A 10,488-nucleotide genomic window follows, 5' to 3' on the forward strand; every position below is an offset into this window, starting at 1 on the left:
CCCATTGAAAGCTGACACTGCATAAACAAAGAGGCAGCCTGACAGACCCTGGAAGACTTCACTTGCAGGAGGGAAGACAATGGACAGACCTGGAGGCCAGGAGAAGGGACATTTGCACATATTCATGCAACGTAAACCACAATGAAGGATCCTGCAGAAGATCATTCTCACCCACTCGTGGAGATGGCTGGAATCTCCTCTGTCAATTACCAATAAATTGCTGCTGTCACCGCACGCTTGATTCATTTCCAATTCAGCCTTTTTGTTTGGATCGCTTTACAATTCTCACCATTGCACTGTAACTGCTTTATAAGTGTCACCTTTGTGTGGTAGCTCTACAAGCCTCTGTTCTGGAAAGAACATTCTGGCCACCTGTGCAGAGACTCAATTCTCTGCTCAATTTCTCTTCCGGGATACGGCTTTGTCTCGTTAAACCACTTGTCAATTTCACTGCAATCCTCGTTCGTGGTCTCTGATTCATCGGGCTGAATTTCTCCGACAGGAGGTTCGGTGCATTGGTCATGGGTAAATATTGGATAGTAGGGGGGAAAAAAAACGGGGGAGGGGTGGGTTCCTCTTCGGAGAAGGCTTGTGGAGCCGAAGGGCCTGTTTCCACACTGCAGGGATGGTATTCTAAAACAGAGTCATGGAGATAGACAGCACGGAAACAAACCTGTCCATGCCGGCAAGATATCCCAACCCAATCTAGCCCCACCTGCCAGCACCCGGCCCATATCCCTCCAAACCCTTCCAATTCATATACCCATCCAAATGCCTCTTAAATGCTGTAATTGTACCAGCCTCCACCACATCCTCTGGCAGCTCATTCCATACACGTACCACCCTCTGGGTGAAAAAGTTGCCCCTTAGGTCTCTTTTATATCTTTCCCCTCTCACCCTAAACCTATGCCCCTCTAGTTCTGGACTCCCTCACCCCAGGGAAAAGACTTTGCCTATTTACTCTATCCATGCCCCTCAATTTTATAAACCTCTATGAGGTCACCCCTCAGCCTCCGACGCTCCAGGGAAAACAGCCCCAGCCTGTTCAGCCTCTCCCTGTAGCTCAGATCCTCCAACCCTGGCAACATCCTTGTAAATCTTTTCTGAACCCTTTCAAGTTTCACAACATCTTTCCGATAGGAAGGAGACCAGAATTGCACGCAATATTCCAACAGTGGCCTAACCAATGTCCTGTCCAGCCACAACATGACCTCCCAACTCCTGTACTCAATACTCTGACCAATAAAGGGAAGCAGACCAAACGCTGCCTTCACTATCCTATCGACCTGGGACTCCACTTTCAAGGAGCTATGAACCTGCACTCCAAGGTCTCTTTGTTCAGCAACACTCCCTCGGACCTTACCATTAAGTGAATAAGTCCTGCTAAGATTTGCTTTCCCAAAATGTAGCCCCTCACATTTATCTGAATTAAACTCCATCTGCCACTTCATTGTTCAGCAACACTCCCCAGTCAATCAATGGATTCCAGGTGCTCCACTTTTCCTAAAAAAAGCCTGAAGCACCATTTTCCCATCTGTACTCCTGTCCTAAGTGTGTGTTGCAAGCTCTCCTCCTCCTCCTGCTCCTCCAGCCTGCACAGTTGACTGATTTGGGAAGTGACCATCCATTGTCACTTATGATCCACCAGCTCCAGGGCTGGCTAAGCCCCTCACAAAGATGGCGGCTACACCAAGGCCAGCCAATCACAGCCCGAGGTGGCCCTACCGCCTCAGTGACGCCACCACGCAGACATGCCCTTCCCGGCCCCGCACAAAGATGGCGGCTACACCAAGGCCAGCCAATCACAGCCCGAGGTGGCCGTACCGCCTCAGTGACGTCTCCACGCATGACGCGCGCCCCGCACAAAGATGGCGACCCGGCTCTTCACCGTCCCCTCCGCCCAGCCCCGGCCGTCGGAAGCCTTCGTTCTCTCTGGCGGGCTTCCCGTCGTCCAACCCGGCCGCCAGGATCAGTTGACGGCGATCGTCCGGGCAACGGGCCAATTCTCCGCGTGAGCGGGCTCAAGGTATTCGGAGTTGTCTGCTCGACCGCTCTGCGGCACGCTGGACGGTTGGGGGCGCGCGGGGGCTGACGGGACGGCGCTGGGCGCTGGGAGGACTCGAGGCTGTGGCGCGCGGGGGCTGACGGGACGGCGTTGGGAGGACTCGCGGCTGTGTGTGTCTGCGGGTGTGGCGCGCGGGGGCTGACGGGACGGCGCTGGGCGCTGGGAGGACTGGCGGTGGAATCTGGCGCGGGGGCTGACGGGACGGCACGGCCAGTGCTGGAGGAGCGGAAATGGCCAGGATGGGAGGACTGGCTGTGCTCAGGGCAGCTCAGAGGAGCATGAGTGGGGCAATGGGCTTTCCCCCAGGGCTCCTGTTCAGACAGGTACTGGGGGAGAAGGAGGGGAAACAGCAACTGTGACTGAAGGGGGAGGGAGGGGGTAAACCTGGGGAGGAATGGGAGGACAATTGAGGGTAAATTTGGGAGGGAGTTGGGGTTAAATTTGGAAAGTAGTTGGAGTTAAGATTAGATTAGATTAGATTACAGTGTGGAAACAGGCCCTTCGGCCCAACAAGTCCACACCGACCCCCCGAAGGGCAACCCACCCCTACCCCTACCTACATTTACCCCTTCACCTAACACTATGGGCAATTTAGCATGGCCAATCCACCCTAACCTGCACATCTTTGGAGTGTGGGAGGAAACCGGAGCACCCGGAGGAAACCCACGCAGACACGGGGAGAACGTGCAAACTCCACACAGTCAGTCGCCTGAGTCTCTGGCGCTGTGAGGCAGCAGTGCTAACCACTGTGCCACCGTGGATTTGGGGTTAAACTTGAGACTCATACAAACATACAGCATAGAAACAGACCCTTCGGTCCAACCCGTCCATGCTGACCCAGATATCCCAATCCAATCTAGTCCCACTTGCCAGCACCCGGCCCATGTCCCTCCAAACCCTTCCTATTCATATACCCATCCAAATGCCTCTTAAATGTTGTAATTGTACCAGCCTCCACCACATCCTCTGGCAGCTCATTCCATACCCGTACCACCCTCTGGGTGAAAAAGTTGCCCATTGGGTCTCTTTTATATCTTTCCCCTCTCACCCTAAACCTATGCCCCTCTAGTTCTGGACTCCCCCACCCCAGGGAAAAGACTTTGTCTATTTATCCTATCCATGTCCCTCATGATTTTATAAACCTCTATAAGGTTCAAAGTTTGGGAGAAGATTTGTAGCTCGGGTGCTTGTTGTTGTGGTTCTGCTCACTGAGCTGGGAATTTGTCTTGCAAACGTTTCGTCCCATGTCTAGGTGACATCCTCAGTGCTTGGGAGCCTCCTGTGAAGCGCTTCTGTGATGTTTCCTCCGGCATTTATAGTGGCCTGTCTCTGCCGCTTCCGGTTGTCAGTTCCAGCTGTCCGCTGTAGTGGCCGGTATATTGGGTCCAGGTCGATGTGTTTGTTGATAGAGTCTGTGGATGAGTGCCATGCCTCTAGGAATTCCCTGGCTGTTCTCTGTTTGCCTTGCCCTATAATGGTAGTGTTGTCCCAGTCGAATTCATGTTGCTTGTCATCTGTGTGTGTGGCTACTAAGGATAGCTGGTCGTGTCGTTTCGTGGCTAGTTGGTGTTCGTGTATACGGATCGTTAACTGTCTTCCTGTTTGTCCGATGTAGTGTTTTGTGCAGTCCTTGCCTGGGATTTTGTACACTACGTTAGTTTTGCTCATGTTGGGTATCGGGTCCTTTGTCCTGGTGAGTTGTTGTCTGAGCGTGGCTGTTGGTTTGTGTGCTGTTATGAGTCCTAGTGGTCGCAGTAGTCTGGCTGTCAGTTCAGAAATGCTCCTGATGTATGGTAGTGTGGCTAGTCCTTTGGGTTGCGGCATGTCCTCGTTCCATTGCCTCTCCCTTAGGCATCTGTTGATGAAATTGCGAGGCTATCCGTTTTTGGCGAATCTCTCTGGACTCATAGCAGAAGCAGTAATGCAAAGGTTAGAACAAACAACCTTACCACAAATTCAACCCAAACTCTGGGTCAGATATGTGGATGACACCTTTGTAATAATTAAAAACACAGAAATAGAGAACACACACCAGATCATCAATGCCACACTCACAGAATCCGATTCACTAGAGAGGAAGAAAAGGACAACCAACTCCCATTCCTAGACGTGATGGTACAGAGAACACCGAACGGAGAATTCACCACAAAGGTTTACAGGAAAGCCACACACACAGATCAAATCCTAAACTATGAAAGCAACCACCCCAACACACACAAACAAAGTTGCATCAGGACACTATTCAAAAGGGCCACAACACACTGCAGCACACCAGAACTGCAAAAAGAGGAAGAGGAACACCAATACAAAGTATTCGCCAAAAACGGATACCCTCGCAATTTCATCAACAGATGCCTAAGGGAGAGACAACAGAACGAGGACATGCTGCAACCCAAAGGACTAGCCACACTACCATACATCAGGAGCATTTCTGAACTGACAGTCAGACTACTGCGACCACGAGGACTCATAACAGCACACAAACCAACAGCCACGCTCAGACAACAACTCACCAGAACGAAGGACCCGATACCCAACATGAGCAAAACTAACGTAGTGTACAAAATCCCAGGCAAGGACTGCACAAAACACTACATCGGACAAACAGGAAGACAGTTAACGATCCGTATACATGAACACCAACTAGCCACGAAACGACACGACCAGCTATCCTTAGTAGCCACACACACAGACGACAAGCAACATGAATTCGACTGGGACAACACTACCATTATAGGGCAAGCCAAACAGAGAACAGCCAGGGAATTCCTAGAGGCATGGCCCTCATCCACAGACTCTATCAACAAACACATCGACCTGGACCCAATATACCGGCCACTACAGCGGACAGCTGGAACCGACAACCGGAAGCGGCAGAGACAGGCCACTATAAATGCCGGAGGAAACAGCACAGAAGCGCTTCACAGGAGGCTCCCAAGCACTGAGGATGTCACCTAGACAGGGGACGAAACGTTTGCAAGACAAATTCCCAGCTCGGCGAACAGAACCACAACACCTCTATAAGGTCACCCCTCAGCCTCCCGTGCTCCAGGGAAAACAGCCCCACCCTGTTCAGCCTCTCCCTGTAGCTCAAACCCTCTAACCCTGGCAACATCCTTGTAAATCTTTCACAACATCTTTCCGATAGGAAGGAGACCAGAATTGCACGCAATATTCCAACAGTGGCCTAACCAATGTCCTGTACAGGCCGCAACATGACCTCCCAACTCCTGTACTCAATACTCTGACCAATAAAGGGAAGCATACCAAACGCTGCCTTCACTATCCTATCTACCTGGGACTCCACTTTCAAGGAGCTATGAACCTGCACTCCAAGGTCTCTTTGTTCACCAACACTCCCGAGGACTTTACCATTAAGTGTATAAGTCCTGCTAAGATTTGCTTTCCCAAAATACAGCCCCTCGCATTTATCTGAATTAAACTCCATCTGCCACTTCTCAGCCCATTGGCCCATCTGGTCCAGATCCTGTTGTAATCTGAGGTAACCCTCTTCGCTGTCCACTACACCTCCAATTTTGGTGTCATCTGCAAACTTACTAACTATACCTCTTATGCTCGCTTCCAAATCATTTATGTAAATGACAAAAAGTAGAGGACCCAGCACCGATCCTTGTGGCACTCCACTGGTCACAGGCCTCCAGTCTGAAAAACAACCCTCCACCACCACCCTCTGTCTTCTACCTTTGAGCCAGTTCTGTATCCAAATGGCTAGTTCTCCCTGTATTCCGTGAGATCTAACCTTGCTCATCAGTCTCCCATGGGGAACCTTGTCGAACGCCTTACTGAAGTCCATATAGATCACATCTACTGCTCTGCCCTCATCAATCTTCTTTGTTACTTCTTCAAAAAACTCAGTCAAGTTTGTGAGACATGATTTCCCACGCACAAAGCCATGTTGACTATCCCTAATCAGTCCTTGCCTTTCCAAATACATGTCCATCCTGTTCCTCAGGATTCCCTCCAACAACTTGCCCACTAATGACGTCACATCCCCTTTTTTCCCTCCTAGTTTTTGTCTCGAATATATTCCTACTGCCTTTAGACTCTTCTAAGGAATCACTGTGGGAGGGTCAGTACTGAGGGAGGGCCGCACTGTCGGAGGGTCAGTACTGAGGGAGGGCCGCACTGTCGGAGGGTCAGTACTGAGGGAGGGCCGCACTGTGGGAGGGTCAGTACTGAGGGAGGGCCGCACTGTGGGAGGGTCAGTACTGAGGGAGGGCCGCACTGTGGGAGGGTCAGTACTGAGGGAGGGCCGCACTGTGGGAGGGTCAGTACTGAGGGAGGGCCGCACTGTCGGAGGGTCAGTACTGAGGGAGCGCCGCACTGTCGGAGGGTCAGTACTGAGGGAGGGCCGCACTGTCGGAGGGTCAGTACTGAGGGAGGGCCGCACTGTCGGAGGGTCAGTACTGAGGGAGGGCCGCACTGTCGGAGGGTCAGTACTGAGGGAGTGCCGCACTGTCGGAGGGTCAGTACTGAGGGAGTGCCGCACTGTCGGAGGGTCAGTACTGAGGGAGAGCCGCACTGTCGGAGGGTCAGTACTGAGGGAGAGCCGCACTGTCGGAGGGTCAGTACTGAGGGAGAGCCGCACTGTCGGAGGGTCAGTACTGAGGGAGGGCCGCACTGTCGGAGAGTCAGTACTGAGGGAGGGCCGCACTGTCATAGGGTCAGTACTGAGGGAGGGCCGCACTGTCGGAGGGTCAGTGCTGAGGGAGGGCCGCACTGTCGGAGGGTCAGTGCTGAGGGAGGGCCGCACTGTCGGAGGGTCAGTGCTGAGGGAGGGCCGCACTGTCGGAGGGTCAGTGCTGAGGGAGGGCCGCACTGTCGGAGGGTCAGTGCTGAGGGAGGGCCGCACTGTCGGAGGGTCAGTGCTGAGGGAGGGCCGCACTGTCGGAGGGTCAGTGCTGAGGGAGGGCCGCACTGTCGGAGGGTCAGTGCTGAGGGAGGGCCGCACTGTCGGAGGGTCAGTGCTGAGGGAGGGCCGCACTGTCGGAGGGTCAGTGCTGAGGGAGGGCCGCACTGTCGGAGGGTCAGTGCTGAGGGAGGGCCGCACTGTCGGAGGGTCAGTGCTGAGGGAGGGCCGCACTGTCGGAGGGTCAGTGCTGAGGGAGGGCCGCACTGTCGGAGGGTCAGTGCTGAGGGAGGGCCGCACTGTCGGAGGGTCAGTGCTGAGGGAGGGCCGCACTGTCGGAGGGTCAGTGCTGAGGGAGGGCCGCACTGTCGGAGGGTCAGTGCTGAGGGAGGGCCGCACTGTCGGAGGGTCAGTGCTGAGGGAGGGCCGCACTGTCGGAGGGTCAGTGCTGAGGGAGGGCCGCACTGTCGGAGGGTCAGTGCTGAGGGAGGGCCGCACTGTCGGAGGGTCAGTGCTGAGGGAGGGCCGCACTGTCGGAGGGTCAGTGCTGAGGGAGGGCCGCACTGTCGGAGGGTCAGTGCTGAGGGAGGGCCGCACTGTCGGAGGGTCAGTGCTGAGGGAGGGCCGCACTGTCGGAGGGGCAGTGCTGAGGGAGGGCCGCACTGTCGGAGGGGCAGTGCTGAGGGAGGGCCGCACTGTCGGAGGGGCAGTGCTGAGGGAGGGCCGCACTGTCGGAGGGGCAGTGCTGAGGGAGGGCCGCACTGTCGGGGGGTCAGTGCTGAGGGAGGGCCGCACTGTCGGGGGGTCAGTACTGAGGGAGCCCCGCACTGTCGGAGGGTCAGTACTGAGGGAGCCCCGCACTGTCGGAGGGTCAGTACTGAGGATTGCCGCACTGTGGGAGGGTCAGTACTGAGGGAGGGCGCACTGTCGGAGGGTCAGTACTGAGGGATTGCCGCACTGTCGGAGGGTCAGTACTGAGGGATTGCCGCACTGGTCGGAGGGTCAGTACTGAGGGGATTGCCGCACTGTCGGAGGGTCAGTACTGAGGGAGGGCCGCACTGTCGGAGGGTCAGTACTGAGGGAGGGCCGCACTGTCGGAGGGTCAGTACTGAGGGAGGGCCGCACTGTCGGAGGGTCAGTACTGAGGGAGGCCGCACTGTCGGAGGGTCAGTACTGAGGGAGGGCCGCACTGTCGGAGGGTCAGTACTGAGGGAGGGCCGCACTGTCGGAGGGTCAGTACTGAGGGAGGGCCGCACTGTCGGAGGGTCAGTACTGAGGGAGTGGCCGCACTGTCGGAGGGTCAGAACTGAGGGAGGGCCGCACTGTCGGAGGGTCAGTACTGAGGGAGGGCCGCACTGTCGGAGGGTCAGTACTGAGGGAGGGCCGCACTGTCGGAGGGTCAGTACTGGAGGGAGGGGCCGCACTGTCGGAGGGGTCAGTACTGAGGGAGGGGCCGCACTGTCGGAGGGTCAGTACTGAGGGAGCCCCGCACTGTCGAGGGTCAGTACTGAGGGAGCCCCGCACTGTCGGAGTAAATTGGAAGGGGGAGAGGTTAATTGTGGCAAATGTGGGTGTGGGTGAGGTGGAATTGAGGTGTGTTGGGGTGGGGGGGAAATTGGGAAAATTACAGGCTGGGGTGAATCAGGAGTTGGAGGGGGGGGGGGAGAGTATCTGAGGAATTGGAAGAGACCGAGTGGGAGGGCTTTCTTCAATTTCTCTGTGTGTCTGTCTCTCCCACCGCCCCCACCCTGGTGAAGCTGTTTGAGAAGGTGAGCTGTACCTACACATACCTGTTAGCAGACGCAGAGACCCGGGAGGCTGTTATCATTGATCCTGTGTGGGAGACAGTTGACCGCGACGTGTCTCTGATCCAGGAGCTGGACCTCAAGCTGCTGTACGCGGGTAAGATCGAGCCCTCTGCCCCTCTCCCACCACCCACCCTCCAACACACCCACCCCTCCAAACACACCCACCCCTCCAACACACACCCCACACCACACACATAGGCACCTGGAGAGTTCGTGCCAACGCGCAGTCCCCAAGAGAGCGACCGGCCTGTGAGCCCCCCCACCCCCCATCCCCAGTCGAATAGCTCGCGGGAGCCCGTGACCTGGCCTGGGCGTCTGTGTGACCTTTGCCCTGTCTGTTGCAGCCAATACCCACGTGCATGCTGACCATGTGACGGGCACCGGGCAGATCAAGAGTCAGATCGTGGGCTGTCGGTCGGTGATCGCAGAGAGCAGTGGGGCGACAGCAGACAAACACGTCCATCACAGTGACACCCTCACCTTCGGGAGATTCGTCAGTAACACACTGCACCGTCCACATCTCCAACTCCCTCTCTCTCTGTCTCTCCCTCTGCGCTCTCTCTCTCTCGCTCTTTCCCACGTCCCCTTCCTCTCCCCCCCTCTCCCCCCCTCTCCCCCCCTCTCCCCCCCTCTCCCCCCCTCTCCCCCCCCTCTCCCCCCCTCTCCCCCCCTCTCCCCCCCACTTTCCCCCACTTTCCCCCACTTTCCCCCACTTTCCCCCACTTTCCCCCACTTTCCCCCACTTTCCCCCACTTTCCCCCACTTTCCCCCCCCCAATTCCCCCCCCCTCCCCCAATTCCCCCCCCCTCCCCAATTCCCCCCCCTCCCCAATTCCCCCCTCTCTCCCCACTTCCCCCTCCCCACTTCCCCCCTCCCCACTTCCCCCCTCCCCACTTCCCCCCTCCCCACTTCCCCCCTCCCCACTTCCCCCCTCCCCACTTCCCCCCTCCCCCACTTCCCCCCTCCCCACTTCCCCACTTCCCCCCTCCACCCCTCCCCCCACTTTCCCCCACTTTCCCCCACTTCCCCCCCCCACTTCCCCCCCCCCACTTCCCCCCCCCCAATTCCCCCTCTCTCCCACTTCCCCCCCCCAATTCCCCCTCTCTCTTCCCCACTTCCCCCCTCCCCACTTCCCCCCTCCCCACTTCCCCCTCCCCACTTCCCCCCTCCCCACTTCCCCCCTCCCCACTTCCCCCCCTCCCCACTTCCCCCCTCCCCACTTCCCCCTCCCCACTTCCCCTCCCCACTTCCCCCCTCCCCACTTCCCCCCTCCCCCCTTCCCCCTCCCCACTTCCCCCCCCCCCCTCCCCCCTCCCCCCCACCCTCCCCCCCTCCTCCTCCCGCCCCTCCCCCCCCACCGCCCCCCTCGCCCCTACCCCCTCTCTTCCCCCCCCTCTCTTCCCCCCCTCTTCCCCCCCCTCTTCCCCCCCTCTTCCCCCCCCCTTCCCCCCCCCCTCTCCCCCCCCTCTCTTCCCCCCCCCCCTCTTCCCCCCCCTCTCTTCCCCCCCCCTCTCTTCCCCCCCCTCTCTTCCCCCCCTCTCTTCCCCCCCCCCTCTCTTCCCCCCCCCTCTCTTCCCCCCCCTCTCTCCCCCCCCCCTCTCTCCCCCCCCCCTCTTCCCCCCCCCTCTCTTCCCCCCCCCCTCTCTCCCCCCTCTCTTCCCCCCCCTCTCTTCCCCCCCCCCCTCTTCCCCCCCCCCCCCCCCCCTCTTCCCCCCCCTCTCTTCCCCCCCCCTCTCTTCCCCCCC

General features: G+C 57.6%; 1 protein-coding gene across 1 annotated transcript in view; it reads left to right on the forward strand.

Annotated features, from left to right (window-relative positions):
* Positions 1 to 1,841: 1,841 nt before the first annotated feature.
* LOC140468681 (uncharacterized) overlaps positions 1,842 to 10,488 on the forward strand; it is a 149,593-nt gene continuing 140,946 nt past the window's right edge. The window contains exons 1-3 of the mRNA XM_072564756.1: positions 1,842 to 2,026; positions 8,693 to 8,837; positions 9,088 to 9,323. Of these exons, the coding sequence (XP_072420857.1) occupies positions 1,847 to 2,026; positions 8,693 to 8,837; positions 9,088 to 9,323 (561 nt within the window). The 5' untranslated portion in view covers positions 1,842 to 1,846. The remainder of the gene's footprint in view (positions 2,027 to 8,692; positions 8,838 to 9,087; positions 9,324 to 10,488) is intronic.

This window comes from Chiloscyllium punctatum, chromosome 47 (genome assembly GCF_047496795.1).
Source record: "Chiloscyllium punctatum isolate Juve2018m chromosome 47, sChiPun1.3, whole genome shotgun sequence".
Taxonomy (NCBI): Eukaryota; Metazoa; Chordata; class Chondrichthyes; order Orectolobiformes; family Hemiscylliidae; genus Chiloscyllium; species Chiloscyllium punctatum.